This window comes from Castor canadensis, chromosome 11 (genome assembly GCF_047511655.1).
Source record: "Castor canadensis chromosome 11, mCasCan1.hap1v2, whole genome shotgun sequence".
Taxonomy (NCBI): domain Eukaryota; kingdom Metazoa; phylum Chordata; class Mammalia; order Rodentia; family Castoridae; genus Castor; species Castor canadensis.
Genome location: NC_133396.1, coordinates 26,463,227 through 26,483,884, shown reverse-complemented (window position 1 = coordinate 26,483,884; position 20,658 = coordinate 26,463,227). Strand labels below are relative to the sequence as shown.

Below are 20,658 nucleotides of genomic sequence, written 5' to 3'. Positions count from 1 at the left end.
AAAATCCCAATGCCCATTAGCCTACAGAAGGTTCTGAGAAGCCTCAGTCAAGAAACATACTGTTATTTAACATTAACCCAGTGTTTTCCAATTTAATTTGACCACTTAAACATTTTGCTCATACTTTTTGGTAGAACATTTACAAAGAATGCTGAAGTGGAGGCTTTCCCAGTAAATACAGAGAAGGAGACAACAGACTAATCCAGCTAGATGCTGAGCAGAGGCCTAAGGGAACTACAAGAAAGCTAAGTGGGCTGAGTCAGCTTAAGGAAAGACTAGAAGGACAGGATAAATAGGAAGGTAACCCAGTGAGTAATTCCAAGCTGCATGAATTCTTGAGCAGGGAAGTGATAGACCATGTCTCAACAGAAGGACATTGTTCACTTTTCTTAATCCACTTATGGTGATGGCTAAGAATTGAAACGCCAGGCAGAGACTTCAGAAGCAATTTGATAGCTGGTAGATGGTGAATGACCAAAACAGGGCTGAAATGACTCCAAGGATGCTATTTACATAGAAATTGTACAAGGTGGCAATCCTCCTCTGCATGCCTTCCCACCATAGGCAGTCAGTTACTGGAAACTACAGGGCCAGCCCCAGTTTCAGAAATCCCCTTAATTTATCTGTTGGTGTGAATTAATCCATTCCAAAAGATGGCTTAAAACCTTCAAGAAACCCCAGTAAAACTGAAGCTTTGGGTTTAGAAATATGTCACCTCATTTCCAAAAGCAAAGTGGAAGGAAGCTACGAGAGTAGCACCTTAAACTAATAGAACTAACTTTCTATTAGTTAAAGTTACAAGTTCAGCCCACACAGAAAAGGAAAAATGGATCCCTTATTGAAAGGAACATACAATGACAAGAGCAGTATCTACCATACCTTTGTATTTGTGAGATGAAAAGTTTCTGATAACTTTGGAATAGAGTAAATATGAAGTAAGTGGTTCCCAGAAACAAATACCCAATTAAGAACAAAGACTGCTTCTTGGAATGAATGTGACTTGTCAAGGATAAAGGTGTTTACCTCTCACATGGAACACTGGGGAGGAACCATGGAGCCAAAGTGGGCAACAGCACAGATTATTTTCTCTGCTCCTAGGCACAAGTAAACAAACCTCCAAATGGTGGCAGCATGACTTATATCTAAAGGTGTTGCATAAGACGGAAGAAAGAGACAAACTGATGTTTTACCCCCAGGGACATTTTTCTCTGGGAAATCCTTTGTTTCCTGCTTAGTGACATTCATTGGCATTGTTGAAGTTACCACAAAGGAAGTGAGCAATTATACTGCTCCCATCAGCAGGAAATGGTCTGGAAAAGGCACTCATATACAAGTTTGTGGCCAAAAGTGCTGGAGTGGTTTAAAAAAAAAAAAAGTGCTGGAGCCAAACCAGCTGAAGTCCAATTCTAGAATTCCTAGTGCACATCACATACTATTATTTAGCAAAAGGGTTTTCGTATTTTATTCTTATGACACACAAAACTCTACATTTTGTACATATATGCACCTGTGAAATCCGTAAGGAAGAAGGAAGAAAATGTCAGGAGCCACAGTGAGCCAGTCCTTCTCCTTGCTATTTCTCGGTTGATGGGACTGGTCATTTAGCCAGCTTAGGGCCTTGGGGTAAGAGTGAAAAGAAGCTGGCAGAATGCAAGATTACTGCTGTCATACAGGAGCTTCTCAACCAGGGTTTCTTAACCCCATGTCCAGAAACAGACTTCAAAGGCACAATTTCCTGTTGACAGATGTATATGCGTATTTGTATAGGTTCATTTACAACTCCAATGCTTTGATCAGATTCTGTTGACTCACGCCTGTAATCCTAGCTATTCAGGAGGCAGAGATGAGAATGGTGGCTAAAAGCCAGCCTGGGCAGATAGTTCATGAGACCCTATCTCGAAAATACCCAACACCAAAAGGGTTGGTGGAGTGGCTCAAGTGGTAGAGCACCTGTTGAGCAAGCATGAGTTCAAACTTCAGTTCTACCAGAAAAAAACATTCCCAGAGGTCAGAAGAAAACAAAGGGGTAAAGATACAACTGAGAGTTCTGCTACTTGATGCCTCTACTTTAGGACTGGAGGCATGGGTTAAGTAGTAGAGAACTTGCCCAGCAACCAAAAAGCCCCAGTACCACATATATATATGTATATGTATATATATATATATATATATGTATATGTGTATATATGTATATATATATGTATATGTGTATATATGTATATATATATGTATATGTGTATATATATAATATATATATATGTATGTAAAAACATAAACAAACAAAAACCATTTTAATGTCATTTGACTTGGTAATCGCTCTTCAAGGAAGAGAAAAGGTGGTAAAGCTATTACTATACATATACATCCAAAATACTTTCATTTGTTTCATGTTCCAGAAGTAATGTGTAGCGCAATCAAGATGTGGTTCATTTTTGTACACTGGCCCCAACCTACATAGCCCCAACCTTGGTCTGGGCCAACCAGCTTGACATGGACAACTCCATTCTGGACCATTCCTAACCACAGCCACACAACCTGCCCAGAACAATGGGGACTAATAAAAGTTAAGCATAAGTCAAAAGCATCATCGTACCATACACAGTACTATATTGCTAAAACGTACTTAGGATGACTCATGATTCCCATATGAGAAGGAAAACAGCTGAGGCATCAGGTGACCAGACTCATAACAGCACTGTCAAAGTGTGAGAGTTGGAATCAAAAGAAAGGCGCTCTCGCTGTTGCTTACTCAGCAGTGAGACCTCTACAAGCCTCAACTCTTCTCATCTAGACAAGGATCTAATATCCACCCTATGGTGTTGTGAAGACTGAGGGGACCCATGTAGGCAAAAAGGTGGGTTGTCCCTAAATCAGCAATGCCAGAGTAAGGCATGTCTTTTGTTCCCTGGTTTACCCTCTGGCTCCCAACTTGTTGCTTCTAAGACCAGCTAAAATCAACTATTTTGTCTGAAACTTTTTACCAGCTTAATATTCTTGCAATGAAAGCCTCTAGGAAACATGAGTCAAGAAAGAAATCTAACTATAAGGGAGAGGATGATTAATCGTTAAAGAATCAAAAAGCTGAGGAAGCCAATGGAAGAGAGGAGGTATGGGCTCCCAAGTGAAACAGAGCTGAATGAGAGTTTTGGCTTCACTGCTTCCAGACCACTTTGGGCTACGGGTTTCCTTCAGCAAAAGTAGGATCAACTGAGGCACTGCCAAGCACATAGGAAGTCAGCAGCACAGGCCAGGGCTCTCTTCCTTCAGAGATGGAGTGATACCTCCATTAAGAAGGTTTCAGGAGTTAGATCCAGGAAGATCTGCAGAGGCCCACTCTTCTGATGAAGAACTTGAGCAGCGAGACTCAAAAGGACAGACTTAAAGTTGCCAAACAAAGTGAATGCTGTTCCATACCTATGAGGCATCCAAACCACTTTTAAGGGTGGCAACTGGTCTGGAGGCTTGGGATCAGGACCATAAACAAAACTTCAGGGACACTTATTTACTTTTCGGCATTCTGTTTCTCAAGTTTCATGTTACCTACTTCAATTTTTTCAAAATGTGAAAGAGCCAAATTTCCCTTTGATGCAAATAATTAGAGCAAGGATATTTGGGCAAATACTCCCAGAAAAGATGAATATGAGAAGGGTCTTTTTACAACCTTAAGCTTTCTCCCTTCTATCCCCAATAAGGGGCATGCCAGGACTCCAGTTCCTTGCAACGGGGAAACCTTAATTCGCCTACTAGGCTATATTTGCAGGACTCCCAGCCACACAGTGAGAAAAACTATACTGATAAACACAATTCCCACCCTCCCCCTTTCCACCAAACAGGTGGAAATACCCAACAACCCTGTTCCTGAACTGGGTAAGTGCCACAAGAAGATGCAACTACTTTCAGAAACAACCTGAGAGGTAATGATTAGAAATGGCACACTCATTATCAGTGAACATGACAGCGAAAAATGGATACATTTGTTCCTACCTCCCACAAGTATCCTCTATACCACATCCACCAACCGCCTGCTGGTTCTTTTGCCCCTAAAACCAGAGGAAGATGAACTCAGTGAAATAATGAGTAACAATGACTGCCATTGATATGCATACCTAGTAGCTGAATCAAATCTGTCCTAATTATGTGAATTCAGAGTGAGCACTCATTCTGTAGACAGTCGGTGTCACAGGAGAAAACAATCCCACTGCCACAAACCATACCTCTCAACAGTTCACTGCTAGACAAAAATAAACCCCCCAGCGCACAATCAGCAACAAACTAGCCACATCATTTCCACACATAAACCAGACTTCCAGATGAACCAGACATGAGCAGAGAACATGCTTTATTGAGTAGATATAGAAGAGCACATTCTACCACATGTGGGGAAGGGTTTAGCATCTGCAAAAGGCCTTCACCCCTTAAGAAAACCCCCAGTGAAGTTGCTTTTGGATAAATTTTAACAGTGACACTGAAACTGGAGGGGAGCCACCACTGAACATGCTTAAAATCAGCTCCCCCCAACCCACAGTGAATATTAGTAGTGTACAGAGATGACAAGAGAAAGGCACAAATGACCAGAGTCGGGATTGTGGTGAGGGTGCCACAAGAAGACAGCTGGAGGAGACCAAGTTGGGAAGGGTGACATGTCAGACATCAAAAGCTGCCTTAGACAGCAAGTTATAACGGGTTAGGGAGAAATTAGAGGGAACATCTCTTCCTTTACTTGCACAACACCAAAAATAGGAGGCCAGAGAATAGGAGAATGGTGGCAAATCCCAAAAAGGAAGTGGAGGAGGAGTTCTTAGAGGGACGGAAGCAGTTTAGCCTAGAGCAGGGTGAGGCACTGTTGAAAAAAGCAGCAAACCTTGGCAGGGTGGCCATTCTGCCTGAGTCATGGGCTAAGATATGAAAGTCATTTTAAATCACTTTCCACTTCTCCCAGAATGCTCGGGACAAACTCAGTGCAACTTATGTGGAAGTACAGGTGTCCTATACCAGACTGGTACAGACAGACAGATGAAAAGTTGTGTAGTATAATTAACCAGTTAACATGTAGCATGAAAAAGCTGAAAATTATTTTGGCACCTGCAGATGTAAAAAGGGGCAGGGAATAAAGAGAGAAGAAAACATTTACTGCTGGGCGTTTTCTGGTGAGGCAAAAAAACCTGCCCATTCCCTTCCACCAAGACACAGCCCTCTGCCCACAGGTGAATGCAAATCAAAACAGGGAATGACCACCACTTGCTCCTGAACCCATCTCATTCACATGGATTAGGTGCTGTTTTCAAAACTAATCCCTGGGAAACTCTTCAGAAGTACTTGGCTCTGGTTAGCCCAATACTGATCAAAAACAAGTATGTTGATAAAAATGTAGGAAAAAAAGTTAGAGTGAGATGAAATCCAAGGTGAATGGACCCCTCCCAGTACATATGTTAACACTCACAAGTGCTGCCTCTTCCCTGCCCCTCCACAAACATGTGTGTAAGGAGTAACTGCCAGGGGCTGGTGGTGGTAACCATGTTTGGAGGTCTGGTGACCAGGCGGGAAGAAGCATTAGTACAAAGTTCAGAGGACACGACACACCTCATGGGGCTAGAGAACATGAGGAAGGAACCAGTGACTGGACAGGTACAGTACCATACATAACAGAACTCCTTGGGTCAGTGCTATGAGGGATCTGCACTTGAGTCTAATACAGATCCATCCAGGCAACCTCACTGAGGCCGAAACAACAGTTCCTCAGAACCAGCGTCTGCAGTGTACACGAAGGTCGGAGCCAGGACAGTCCTGAGGGGGATGGCCTTCCCAAAGGATACTGTACTTGCCAATCACAAGAGCAACAGAAATGACAGACAGATCCCTAGGGTTCGGATTCCTACTGCTGGGGTTCGCTGGCTCGGAATGACAAGTCACTTTAAGTGCCCTTGGGAGGGGTCCATTTTAAGCAGCTTGGATCCATGGTTTTATTGGAGTTGGACCTTTTGGCCTCTTTGGCTATCCATTCATCAATCAGGTCCTGGGAAGAACAAGGGGAACAATTATTATATACACTGAACTAACATGCCTTGCCCTACAGATTCCAAAATGACTATTAGTCAAAAAGAAATCAGTTTTAATATATTGATATAAGAAAATATCTTTTGAGCTACAAACTACTTTCCTACCCAATCCATTTCTTTTTGCATTGTCCTCAGTGAGAACTAAAAATCATTATTTACCTATCTTTATTACATGAGTCAACTTAAAAAAAAAAAAAAGTGGAAATGGGGCTGGTGGAGTGGCTCAAGCAGCAGAATGCCTGCCAAGCAAGACTGAAACTCTGAGTTCAAATCTCAGTAGTGCAAAAAAAAAAAAAAAATTGAAATGGCATTTGCTAAAACAACCAACAACCAGTTCATAAACCTGGAGTTTATGAAGATTCTCCTCTACAGATGGGCCATTTTCCTAATCTAAGAAAATCATCAAATGACAGAACTGCTGTACAACACAAAGCTGCTTAACTTATGTCATCTGAATCTGAGATAGGCACTTATAAAAAGCTCCTGATAAGGACAAGGTAAGAGATAAGCTTAATAACTAAGGCCACACGGGCCTCACTGCCAGCTGAAGAAATGAGGCCAGTGGAAGGTGCTTATAGCCAATCCCTCTAAGAGTTACATTGTGGGTGATAACGCCCCCACTGGGCTCTGCTAAGCTCAAGGGCACTTACAAAGGAATAGGAGATGATGAAAACCTCACCTGTCTCTTTAAAACTAGGTGTTTTCCTTTCCAATACTTGAGCATCTGAAGGGCTTGCAGAGTGCTGACAATGTCCACGGGATTCACAGCCGTTTCCTGGCTAATTTCTGCAACAGAAGAGCTACTGAAAACCAAGCCAAAGTATAGGCCCCCACCCCCTACCAAGGCCTCCTTTCACCAAAGGAAAATCCAAAGGACCAGAATCTTTGGTACTCCAGCCAACCTATTCAGAAAATGTGTGACCAGTCCAAATAGCAACAGAAGATGCATATTACAGCAAGAAACTACTCTTGGTCCCTTAGAAATGAAGGTCAAATATAGACCAAACTAAGTTCTTCTACCATTTCATAAAATTCAGAAGTCTTTCTTAGAAGCTTCTGTACGTGTTAAATTACTTGACGATTTCCTTTTGACTTTTGTAAGAATTAAAAGTGTGAACAATTCCAGATACAAGAAACCACTTCATAATCATTCCCAGAGGCCAACTGTTCTGAGATCCTAGCCACCTTTAGCGAGAGTCTCTGCAGTGGTCTGTATTCAGTGGTCCTTTCCTCTTCGTATTCAGACAAAACAGAATGGTGCATTATTTTTGTGGATGACAAAGCAGAACAGGGGCTGAATGGAAAAGTTGGGATATCTAGTGGAGTTAACAATCATTCCACAGAGGACTGGTGGAGTGGCTCAAGTGGTACAGTGCCTGAATAGCAAACGTAAGATCAAACCCCAGTGCCACCAAAACAAAACAAAACAAAAACCCAATCATTCCATAGAGTTAAAAACCAACCAACCTTTGATAGAAATCTCTTTGCCTTGGAAATTATGCAGGTAACGTAGAAGTACTTCTTTCCAGTAACTGCGATAGCTTATAAGCCCCAGATCAGAGAGTGGACGTTCTGGAGAGCCAACTTTTTCTTCTACTTTGGAAAGCAAATAACCTGCCAGGGAACAAGCACACAGATCTTTTCAACCTGTCAATGCTAAACCTCATCCTAATAGCAAAGAATAGTATGCCAACATGGCAGTATCAATTAGGGTCATCTATTCAATGAAAAAAAGTTCTGTGTGGCTGTTAAGTACAATATGCTCTCTTTGTATAAACAAAAGGGGGAGGGATATGTATTTGCAGTTACTTATAATAAGCACTATTTAAAAAAAAAAAAGCCAAACCCTGGAAGCTTTCACTAGGAACTTAACACCTACTTCTCTGTAGGTATGTGCTGGGAACAGGGTAGAGGGGGAAGAGAGATGTAAAACTATTTTATTATATAGCATAGCCTTTGTTTTCTTGAGCCTAGGCTAGCCTCAAACTCATGATCCTCTTGCTTCAGCCTCCCAAGTACTAGAATTACCAGCAACGTGCCACTACATGGGCTTAAGAATTCTTATTTCCTAAATATGTCCTATGACAGTGGACCTTAAATAATGTACAGCAGATTCTTGTTAGTCAGTGTTCTATAGTCACTGAGAATACAGAATTAGCAAAATGAATCAATGCTCCCAGGGGAACAATACAGGATTACTTACCAATGAGCATCTGATCACATATTGGTCAACTGATGAATACATAGCCTTATTTTATGTGCTTCTGTTTACAAACACCTTATTTAACACATACTTTTAGTTCAGAGATATTTTTACTCACAGCCAGCAGCACTGTAACTCACACCTGTAGAAGCTCACCTAACCTCTATAGGTTCATCAGTTTTTCTACACTGGGGAAGGGCACTTCAGCACTATCCTTAAGGGCCTATCTACCTATCTGTCTAATCAATCTATCTAATCTACTTATCTTATCTATCTATCTATCTATCCTTTGGTGGTACTGGGGTTTGAACTCAGGGCCCATGCTTGCTAGGCAGGTACTCTACTGCTTAAGCCTCTCTGCCAGCCCTTTTTTGTGTTGGGTATTTTCAAGATCTTCTTGATCTCTGCCTCCTGAGTAGCTAAGAGTGAGTGACTGGTGCCTGACTAGGGGCCATTTTAAATCACCAACAGAAAGCGCACACACACACAAAGTGGAAAAATGTGGCACTGACAGATCATAAAAGTGACACTTATTCACAGTATGAGAGCCACAATAAGGTATGGCACCTTATTTGAATGTAGCTGGTAACGTGTGTACGCAATAACAATTTTCCCTGCTCTGTGCATGCCTGTGAATGACCACAAAAGCACCATGATTATTTGAGGTTACAGATAAATTTTTCTGAGTACACAAATTTATAAACATGGAAACTGTAATAAATCATGAGAGTATAATCCCAAAACCTATACCAGGTATATGGATTACCTCTAGACAAAAGTAAAATCATCAAAAGAACAGATTTTAAGCCATATGTATGCATGTGCACTGTTTAAAAATCTCAAAAACTAGAATAATCCTGAAGAGCTTACTTTATCATTCTCTGCATCTCCTACTAATTAAGTACCAATTCAGGATCCTGTATTCATTGAGTGTTCAGTGCACATCACACAGACCGATAGTATTCAGGTTTTCCCCACTTATTCATTCATTTACTGAATATCAGTGCACTTCCACTATATGCCAGGAATTGTAGAGATCACAGGACAAGAAGATGAACAATATCCACAGGGTCCCTGCCTTGTGGAGCTGATGACTTAGTCGTTTCACTTACTGAAATCAATAAGCATCTTGCCATAGCCCTGTCTCATGTACTGAGGCATGGTGAGGATACAGGATACGTTGTAGTTGAGGAATGAATTCTTTTCCTAAAATTAAGGGCAAACAGATGAACAAGTCATGAGGGTTTGGAACCAAAGATTCCAGCCCTCCCACATACACAAAATAAGGCTGTTTACAAAATATCTGGCCAACTAGTCCCAGGGAGGGGCTCTTAGGCTCACAGCTGATACATCTATCCTTCATGATGGCCAAAGCCATTAATTCCAGAGTTTCTCTAGCTCGAAGACCTCCAATTCATCATCCAATTCTGAGATCTTTACACTCACAATACAGGCCAAGAAGGTCAAGACTCCTGAGTCAGTATGCAGCAACTCTCTTAAGAAGCATTTTTTTCCAAAAGGAGGCTGCCTACCTTCTATAAGGGAAACAAACCACAACTCCTCATTCATAAGGGGATCAAAATATGACCAAATCACATTATCGGTTGACTCCATTTATATGAAATGTTCAGAATAGGCAAGTTTAATAGATAGAAGGAAGGGCTTGAAGGGGTCAAGTGGAAATGGGGACCGACTGCTAAATGCATATGGGGTTTCTTTTTCTTTCTTTCTTTCTTTTTTAATTTTTTTTAGTACTGGGATTTGAGCTCAGGGCCTACACCTTGAGCCACTCCACCAGCCCTTTTTAGTGATGGATTTTTTCAAGATAGGGTCTCTCGAAATATTTGCCTGGTCTGGCTTTGAACTACAATCCTCCTGATCTCTGCCTCCTGAGTAGTTAGGGTTATAGGCATGAGCCACCAGTGCCTGGCTACGTTTCTTTTTAAAATAATACAAACTATGATGATTGCACAGTGTTCATACAACTGAGAATATATAAGAAACCACTGAATTGAATATTTTAGGACTAGGCTAGAAGGAGCTCAACTAAAGATCAACCACCAGAATATATTCCTGGCTTCAACCTTATAACAGGGAGGAGGGCAATGCCAGGAGAGTTGGCCTGACTACAAGATGTGGGGCTGTGTGTTCGTAGGGAGGGCCTAGGCCAGTAATTAATAGGCAGCTCCTGCCCACAAGACCAGAAGTAAATAAGCCATCTTTTAATAAAGAACTGAACATTTTCATTACGTCATCTGTCATACATAGGTTTGCCTTTTTTCTTCTTATGGGAAGGCCTGTCATCATTGTTCAGGGTATCACCTTCCCCATCAGGGAGTTGAACCCTCAGAGACCAATATCCATCACCCAGCTCTGACCATCAGCTTCTTCTTCTTCTTCTTTCTTTTTAAAAAAAATTTTTTATTGTTGTGCTGGGTATGCATAAATTGTGTCATTTACAAAAGTTCTTATATATATATGAAATATATCATACTTGAATTCACCCCCTCCACCATTCTCCTTTATCTTCCCCTATTAGCTTCTTAATCTCCAGATCCTGCTGACCTTGGAAAAATATCCGATCAGATGACAGCCAGTGTTATCCGCTTCCGTCATAACATAGAACAGGAAGGGTTCCACATCATAGTATAATGTCTTATGGTCCAGAAAAAGTTTGGCCAACAGGCACAGGTTTTGGCAGTAGATCTGAAAGCAGAGAGAGATATTCTATGTGGGGACTAGTCACTTCTAAACTTGTAAGACAGAGCCCTAAATAAATGATCATACCATTATTGCCCATGAAATAAAACTGTTCCATTGCCAAAACACACAAAATTGCAGTCTCCTGTATAAGGTGTGATGAAGACAACCCAGTGTGAAGGTACATTACCACCTCTCTTAAGTCACTACTTTTTACCTTGTTTTTCTTGCCATCTACTTCAAATACAGAGATTGAGCCTTTGCGGTATATCTCATCACCAGGTGGGTGCTTCCACACACACTTGGCCTGCAAGAGAATGGAATTCACATCAGGGAATCAAAGCCTTCCTACAAGACTGCTCCTCCAAAGGGAAAAGAAATCCCAGGTTAAGTGGCAACTGAGCTAAAAGACAGTTGGACAGACTGTGAACAGACAGTAAAACAGACTTTTTCCAGTAAAGCAAAGAAAGGCTCCTAAAGTCACTGTAATATACTTACAGCCTTTTATAGTTATTTGGAACAAGTTTCTGGATTATATTGTGGCATTATCTTAGCCCAAGAGATTAAAATCATCCACTACATAAAAGCCAGATAAGAATGCCGTTGCTTATTATAAAATGGCTCATGTCAACAGGAAATTCTTAAGCAGCTTATTCCTAGCAGCTTAGCATTGGTAAGTACTTCACACTCACCTTTCCCAGTAACTTCTCATTACCAAGTTTTTTTCAGATTAGAAAATCTGACCCATGATAATAAAAATTATGAACCACTATCTGCTCCAGCCCCTTAAATGTTATGTAAGAATATGCAATATACAAGAAAGGCCTTCTGAGGCTTAAAAAAAAAAGAAGGCAAGGAAACCTGGTTGAGCAGGGGGCGGGGGGGAAGAGCTCGAAGCACTTGGCCACAAGGTACCTCCTTTTCTCTTAAGGACAATAGATTTTATTTATTATTACTTTTTTTTTTTTGGAAACATAGTCTCACTCCTTATTAAAGGCTGGCCTGAAACTCACTATTTAGCCCAAGCTGGCATCAAACTGAGTTATCCTCTAGTCTTAGCTTTCTAAGTGCTGCAATTATAGGCATGAGTTACCAAACCTGGCTTTGAAAGGTTTTAATATTAATGGATTTTAAAATATTGTTTTTAAAAAGTGTACCTATATGGAATTTTTTAATTAAATAATTTTACTGAGGCTTTTTGAAAACTCAAGAATTACATTCCAGTGTGGGGGATGTAGCTCAGTGTTAGAGCACTTCCCCAGCATGTGTTGTAAAAACCTGGGTTCCATCCCCAGCACCAAAGGGGGAGGGGGGAGATGACAAAAGAATCTTGTTCCAATATTTTCATATGTAAAACCAGGTATTTATTGACTGGGATTGTTTCAAAGGTCTACCTATAGTTTGTTCCTATCTCCATCCCTTACCCATGCTGTTTCTTTCCAACAATAACAAACTAAGGCAACAACTATTTATTTAGAAACACTAGTCAGGCCAAAGAAAAGCCATTTCAGTGACTAAACCTGAAGCAATGAATATCAGAACAGGATTAAAACAGGTTTGCATTTCCTCAAATTTAATTTTTATATTTATCTAAAAAGACCTAAAGTATTCAGAATGTTTATTCAATCCCTGGTTTCATTAGAACCTTTTCTCTATTTCTCCCCCTTTTTGTCCATTTCATTGGTTAGTTTTACTAAGTAACAAAGGGAAAAAAAGGGGTAAATAGTTTCTATCATTAAAAATCCTGTTTTAGTCAGGTGTCAGTGACTCACATCTATAATCCTATCTACTTGGGAGGCTGAGATCCAGAGGATCACACAATTTGAAGCCAGCCAGGCCAAATAGTTCTCGAGACCCCATCTCCAAAATAACCAGACCAAAATGGACTAGCGGTGTGGCTCAAGTGGCAGAGTACCTGCTTTGCAAGTGCAGAGCCCTGAGCTCAAACCCCAGTCCCACAAAAAAGAAAAAAAAAGTTTTACTTATGTCCACGGTTTATAATCTCTGCCAGTGTCCAGGCTACCACCACCATTACTCCCTGTGCCCTAGTGTTCCCACCACTCCTCACCCTACCTGCCCTGCATTATTCTATGCTCATGCAAGGCAAATGTGTTGGAGTCAAGGTAGCAGTACTGGGCCACAAAGATTTAAAACACTCCAGGGGAGAAGAGAATGACAGAAACTATAGGAAGTGGGTTGTATATGCTTGGCACATGGAAATTCTAGAAAACAAAGACGGATAGGAAAGGAAGACAAAATATCCTAAAAAATCTTAGAACCAAAATTATGTTGCAACTATGGGAACAACAAAAATGTTTCCCTGTATAAAAAAGAACCTTAAGCCAGGCATGGTGGTGCAGGCCTAATCCTAGCACTTGGAAGTTTGAGGCTGCAGGCCAGCCTGAGCTAGTAGATAGCGAGACTGTCTCAGAAAAAAAGGAGTCATTTCTGCCCCTTCTCCTTGCCCAATCCCTGTTTCAAGACAGAATTCCCTTTAAGATAAGACTTTATTCACAGCTAGGGAAAGAAAAATGGCTTAAACCTATAAAAACCATAGTAAGCTACTTGTCAATAAAATCAGATTCAAATCTGACTGGATGTGATTAAGAGACTTCAGCTGCTCTGGGTGCCACCCAGAAGCAGCCACAGCACAAGCTGTATACTTTACCCGGAAATGTAACTTTCAGTTCCCCATACCTTCATCCCACTGCCGTTGACCATTGCAAGTTGCCTGGACAGATGTTACCTCCAGGGCAAAATCCAGAGATCCCATATGTAATATCTCCATCTCAGCCAGGGAAAGGACCCTAAAACAACTCACCATGTGCCGGCGAAGGATTGTTTGGCTCTTCATGTATTTTAAACAGAATTCACACATGTAGAGACGTCCCAGCCGTGCATACTCTTCAGGGTAGGGAGAATGGTACCAAGTATCGAGTTCATAGCGACCGAATGCAATTGTTTTAATCATGTTGCTCCCTTCCGTGATCTGCCCTTGCAGCCTTAGCTTTTCCTGTTGCCAGGAAGAAATCAGAAGTCAAAAAAGGATCAGGATTTATCTTTGTTTTTAAAAACCTTTAGTAAGCTTATGTCAGGCTACCATTTGAGGCTGTGAAAATAATCAGATTTGGCTTCTGCCCTTGAGAAATTCACACTAGAGGGGGCTCCTTGGGCAAAGAAAATCAGGTAGGCTTACAGAAAACTTACTACCTACACTGCTCAGAACACAGGTCTCAATAGGTGCTTCACTTATTCATTACCACATTCTGGGCTTCATCAGAATGAATCCTTCAATACAGCTTCACTTTCATCAGCCAAAGTCAAATTAAATTATGAAGGAAATCTACCATAGATACAAAATCCTCACTCTTACAAAATATTCTGAAATAGACAAGATTATTTAGATCATGCCTAACTTATCTGCAGAAGCTTCTATAAAGCTGTGTGAATATCAGTGACATATCCACAATGTTCACTTTTAAAAAAAATTTACTAGTGTACATTATATAAAGGGGTGTCACTGTGGTATTTCCACATAAGCATGCAATATACTTTGATCAAATTCATCCCATCCATTACTCTCTTATCTCCCCTCTCTCCTTTATTTTATAGTTTTTAGTGGGTTTCATTATACTATTTTCAATAATACATATAATGTACTTTTCTTACATTCACCCCATCATCTGCTCCTTTCCCTTCCCCTCTTCCACTGGTTCCCCATAACAGTTCCCCTGTTACATCTATGTTATATCATCATCATCATCACTAGGTGAGGAGCTGTGAAAGGCTGGCCTAGGTGGTGCTTTTCAAGACGAGGAGAGAAAACCATCAGTGGTGCCAGCCGCCTATCCCAGGCCAGGGCAGCCAACAAACCTTGCCTCCTACTATTTGATACAATAAAAAGGGGAGGAGGAGGAGTGGAGATGAGATTCGCTTTCCTAACTAAATTTACCTGAATACATTTAACTTGTTAAATCAGAGATAAACTCAATCTCCAGAATTTCCTTTGTTAAAAATTCTGCCAAGTATATCAAACCCCAAATGTGAACTAGCTGTAAATAAAACTCAAAAAGGAAATCCATCTTATATGTATAAGTTGGCTATGTCAAAGCTTAATTTTGAAGTATCTTAACAACTGTAGATGGGTACAGTGGTGTGCATCTGTGGTCCCAGCACAGAAGGCTGAGGTAGGAGGATGAGGGCAGCCTGGGAAACACAGTGAGACTCGCACCTCAAAATTTAATTAATTCTTTCTTATTACTCTGCTCCTTTTATTTTCAGCTCCTGGGGTAACTGCATTGAAGTATATAGAGGAAATCCTACAAAAGGAGAGGGTCTGCTGAGCACCTCCCAGTACCAAGGTTTTAGAATTGCAAATTACCCAAAAGGGACACCTGCTATTTTATCCAGCCTCACTACCTCAAGTCAAACTAGAACTTCCAGTTGAGGGAGAAAACTGTGAGGGGTAAGAGGGTGGGAGGAGGGGTGATTTTTTAAAAATATGAATGGGAAGGACAGCCTCAAAAGAATGACTGCTGGGAGAAGGGGAGATTTCAACATCAAGGTACATTTAATTACCATCCAAATGATTACTAACCATTTTTCTTGGCAGTTCTATCTTTCACCAGGGTCCTCCCTCAACATGGAAAGTTTAACACTCACCAAATCCTCTGAAGCCCGGGCTTGTGCTCTTCGGAAAAGATCCAAGTCATACTCGCTTGTCAGGTTTTCCAAGAGAGGTTCCCGAGTGTTCCCATAGGTCTGTCTGTGTTCCTAGGAAAATAAACAGAGTGTGACAGTCTCTGCTTCTAAGAACTTAGTCCACTTCATGTCAATGAATGCCAACCACAACCAGAAGCTATTTACATAGTACCTACACGCTAGGTGCCATGCCAAAGGACACCCACAACACATACTAGTAAATCTAGAGACATGCTCTGATAGCTCCAGAAGGTAGTGCCTTCTAAATGGCCACCTCCACAATCAAGACTCCATGCCTCCATTTCTTGAGAAAAACAGCAAACCTAGAGGCACAAATCCTAGAGCCCCGAGATCTAGAGGATACTACCTGACTTACAAACAAAAACCAGATTCTCCAAGCCTTAGTGTTTTAAGATGTTAGACTGAAAGGAAAACTTGCAGGTAAGGAGGGGCAGCAGGACTAAGTAGCCCTTTGCAAATTCTTTCCTTGAATTGGTGTGGCCACCATTCCACTGCCCACCAAGGGTGAAGGCTCGCTCCAGCTTTAAAAAACCCAACCCAAGTGTATGGAAAAACAAGTTGGACTCCTTAAAAAATGTCATATTAAAAATGAAGCAAGATTAAAAAGAGAAAGTCACAGAGAATTAAAAGTCTTAAAAATAATTCAGTTTTAAATAAATTTCAAGCCTTACCATAGCAATCACAAGTATCCTGTCCCTGGAAAGAAACTAGATGAGGGAGATGTCTCTTTTAAATCTCTTTCTGGCCCTTCCCCCTATGCTCTAGACTCCACCTCCCCCAGAGATGAGGAGACAGTAGTAGTTAAGTAGGGTGGAGGGTGCATCCCAGGAAGAACATCCTAGATTTCAGACATACATTAGCATTTGAACCATTCACTTGTACCTTTGCCCCCATTAAAATTTCTTCCCACCTAATCTGGTCCCACCTGCTTTAGATCTTTTTGCATGCTGGACTTCTAGCACCTAAAACTTAGGTTTGAAAAGTATTACTTATTTCTTCTAGTTTCATAAATGTTTAAAAAAAGTTTTTTTCTTAAAAAAAAAATCCTACCCATCATTTTTATCAGGAGGCCTGGGTCCAAATAACATATCCCAAACTATTTGAGGCTAGTTACCTCTTCAAAGCCTGTTTTTCCCAGAGTGAAACATCATATACGGTTGCTACAAGGATTAACTGAACATCATAACCACCCACTGAATGGCATTACTATATTGTTACACCTTTGCTCAATTTACAAACACTGAACAAGACAGGTGGTAGGTATACCACCCTACCCGGCCCCCAGCCCACTACTAGAGCCCTCCCTCTGGACTATAAGCCCAGCAGTCTGGTACTGCAGGGTGTTTAGCTACAAATTTACCCTACCACCCACCATGCATTGGCCTACATCCATTTATTCATAACATTATTTTAAAGATAGTGATGACTGTTAAAAAAGTAAACACTTTGGTGGCATTTTTTTTGTCTTCTTAAAGCCATGCTGTTTATTCACAAATTATGCATTCAAAATCTATCCCAATGACTAAAAAGAAAAACATTTCTAAGAAAAAATAAAAATATGCATCAGAAAAAGTCTGAAAGAACGCACATTAAAATGTTACACAGTAGTTTGTATCTTAGAAGGTGATTTTTATTGAAAATTTTGTCTTTTTTTATTTCTTTCTCTTTCTTTTCTATTTTGAAACATGGTTTTGCTATTGAAGGTCTAGCCTGGCTTCCTATTCCTGGGCCTAAGAGATCCTTCTGCCTCAGTTTACCAAGTAGCTGGGACTATAGGCATGTGCCACAATGCCCAGCTATTTTTGGTATTTGCATTAGTAAGCATGTAGTACTACATTTACAGTACACTAAAACTTTACCTAATAAACTGCATTTTATACAAAAAAAAAAAAAGGCTAAACACTTTTTAATAAAATGAGAACATTAATTCAAGAATTTTTCAGTAAAATGACAGAAACCAAAATGCTACATACAGTAGATATAAAGTAGATCCTATGTAAGAAGTTAGGATATATCTCAAAATATTAGTTGTGGCTATTTTTAGGTAGTAGATTAATTTTCTCTTCCATATAACTTCCCTATTTTCTTCTTGTTCTCTGTTATAAATCGTATACTATTTTTACGGCCAGAAAAATGTTAAAATGCATTTGAAAATTACAGATATATCACCCAATGCATATCTTTTATCATGGGGGTGTGTTTTGGTTTTTCTTTTTGGCAGTACTGGGGCTTGAACGCTGGGCCTCATGCTTACTAGGCTTGCTAGGGAAGTACTCTATTAGTTGAGCCACTCCACCAGCCCTACCATGGGGGAAAGTAATTTTCCCATTAAAATAAGTGGACTACTGGAAGCCAGAGTATTTTTCCTTATACAGAGATCTCCAATGTATGGTATTTGTGCTACTGGATAAATTTCACCCTTCAAAATGATAGGTAAGGGGCTGGAGGCATAGCTCAGGGGTACAAAGCTGGCCTACCCTGCCCAAGACCCTGGGTTTGAGCCCCACTACCACAAATATATAAAATGACAGGGCCATTTATAGACAACTAGAGGATTAACTTTTTAACAATATAAATTCTAACTGTATTTCATTTTTCCAAGACATCCTGTTTCCACTCTCAATAGCCCAGTTTGGGGGACTACAGTAAGTGCTAAGTGGCAGGGAAGAGTCACTCCATAATTACTTGATATTCTCTTAAAGAAGAGAGCAAATGACCAATCTGAAAGCCAGAAACCTAGAGAGAGGGAAGCAAACATGATAGCAGGTGTTCATGCCAATTAAGTACTGGACTCCTCCTCACCATGTATTTCTCTTTCTGTTCTTTGCTCAGTCCTGAATTTCTTTTCTTCCTGAGTTCAGCCACCTTTTCTTTATATCGGAGCTGCCGCTCTGTTGGTGCCTAAAAGGGAAAAGGAGAACACTAAGAAGCTAGCTAGAAAAATCAATATGAAGTTAAGCTTTGAAAGGTTTGGACAAAATAGAATAACCTTCTATCTATGTTATAAATACTTTATTTCGGTGCATTAATGCAGGACAAAAAGCCACTGATAGTAGCATCCTGAAAAACTTTCATCCAGCCCTATTTTCATGCTATTTATGAAAGGCTCAACTTCACTGAATGTTAATTGGCTTTTATCTCTTGATTTACTAGGTTGAATTTACTTTTACAAGGAAGAAACTGAAGTATGGTGTGTGAACAGCTGTGTTTAAAGGAAGGTGATCAAGTTAACTTTAAATTTGGTTTTCATATTGGAAACAAGTCAGTTATTTGAACTAGATTCAAATACGTATAAAAAGACTTCTGTAAGTTAAAAGTGCCCATGTCTTGATTTAAAAAAAAAAAAAATACAGGGTCTCCTTATGTTGCCCAGGTTGACATGGAACTTATGATTCTTCTGGCTCAGCCTCCTGAGTACTGGGATTATAGACATACACTGTAATCCCACAGTGGGTCTTGAACACAACTTGAGTCATGCCTCCAGCTTAATTTTTTAAAGGAAGAAAAAGAAAACACCAGAAACATTATAGCCATACTGCATTAATAATATGTCAATTTTATAATTCCAAATCAAATTAGTTTTCCTCATCACCTAAACCACTACCATTACTGCCAGCTAAATATGGGTTTAGGGAATGCAAACCTATTTTTACATTAATATGAATTCAGAATGGAAATCTCTATCAAAGTAACAGGAACAAAATAACAATCACTGCAAATCAATAAAAATCGATCGAATGCTTACTATCTTTTACTGGGGTTTGAACTCAAGGCCTCATGCTTGCTAGGCAGGTATTCTACTACTTGAGCCATGCCCCCAGCCCTGAATATTTCCTTTTTCTATTACTAGCACAAATCAATTGCACAAAGGGTTTCATGGTGATATTTACACATATATATAACATACTTTGATCAAATTCACCCCATCTACATTATTCTTTCTTAACTGCCCATCTTCCTCCTCCCCCCTTTTTAAACAGTTGTTGGTGGGCTTCATTATACTATTTATACATGTGTGTGAGTACATGTATATATATGTACATATATACGTATACACACACACACACACACACACACACACACACACACACACACACACACACATATTGCTTACTGTTGTTTTGTTTTGGCAGTACTAGTGTTTGAATTTAGGCCTTCATGTTTACTAGGCAGGCACTCTACCATTTGAACCACACCTCTAGACCTTTTTGCTTTGGTTATTTTGAAAACAGGGTCTCACTGCTTCCCCAGGCCAGCCTGGACTGTGGTACTCCTTCTTATTTTAGGCTTCCCACTGCTGTTGCTGGGAGGACAGGTATGCACCACCACATTGAGCTTTTTTCTGTTGAGATGAGGTCTAGAAAACTTTTCTGCTGGAGTTGACCTAGAATTGTGACCTTCCAATTTTAGCCTCCTTCTGGGTAGGATGGGATGACAGGTGTGCATCACTATGCCCAATTACTGGTTGAGATGGGGTCTCACGAACTCCTTGCCTGGGCTGGTCTCAAATTGCAATCCTCCTGATCTCAGCTCCTCAAGTAGCTAGGATTATAGGCATGAGTCATCAGCACCTGACTTCCGCTTACTACACAATGAAAAAAAATATAGCTAGCACTTACGGAATGCTTTTTATCTGCCAAGCACTGGGGATGGGTACTGTAAATACATAATTTAGCTAACTACCCTACCAGGTAGGCATTATTTGCTCCTTTGTATTAACAAGGAAATAAACTTTAGGGAGGTTAACTGGCCTGCCCAGGACTACACAGTTAGAGAAGGAGAATTACAGTATTCAGATACAGATCTGTTTGGCTCTAAAGTCAAACTTCTTCCTCACCACCATGCTTCCTTGGCTATCCACCTATAATCTAACTTCAAAAACAGGCATCTAGATGATGAGTTGAGTAACATGTGATAAAAGCTGACATTCTAGGAACATTACAGGTGAATACACGAAGAAGAAACTTGCTAATAGTG

The 20,658-nt window shown here is 40.4% G+C and overlaps 1 protein-coding gene across 2 annotated transcripts in view; it reads right to left on the bottom strand.

Moving 5' to 3' along the window:
• Positions 1-4,322: 4,322 nt before the first annotated feature.
• The window catches only part of Kat7 (lysine acetyltransferase 7), a 32,666-nt gene continuing 16,330 nt past the window's right edge, over positions 4,323-20,658 (bottom strand). For both annotated transcript variants that reach the window (XM_020171372.2, XM_020171374.2), the window contains 9 exons: positions 18,484-18,582; positions 15,622-15,732; positions 13,781-13,972; positions 11,177-11,266; positions 10,825-10,965; positions 9,372-9,465; positions 7,524-7,670; positions 6,736-6,842; positions 4,323-6,013 (listed from right to left, as the gene is read on the bottom strand). In XM_020171372.2, coding sequence (XP_020026961.1) covers positions 5,912-6,013; positions 6,736-6,842; positions 7,524-7,670; positions 9,372-9,465; positions 10,825-10,965; positions 11,177-11,266; positions 13,781-13,972; positions 15,622-15,732; positions 18,484-18,582 — 1,083 coding nt within the window. In that variant the 3' untranslated portion in view covers positions 4,323-5,911. The remainder of the gene's footprint in view (positions 6,014-6,735; positions 6,843-7,523; positions 7,671-9,371; positions 9,466-10,824; positions 10,966-11,176; positions 11,267-13,780; positions 13,973-15,621; positions 15,733-18,483; positions 18,583-20,658) is intronic.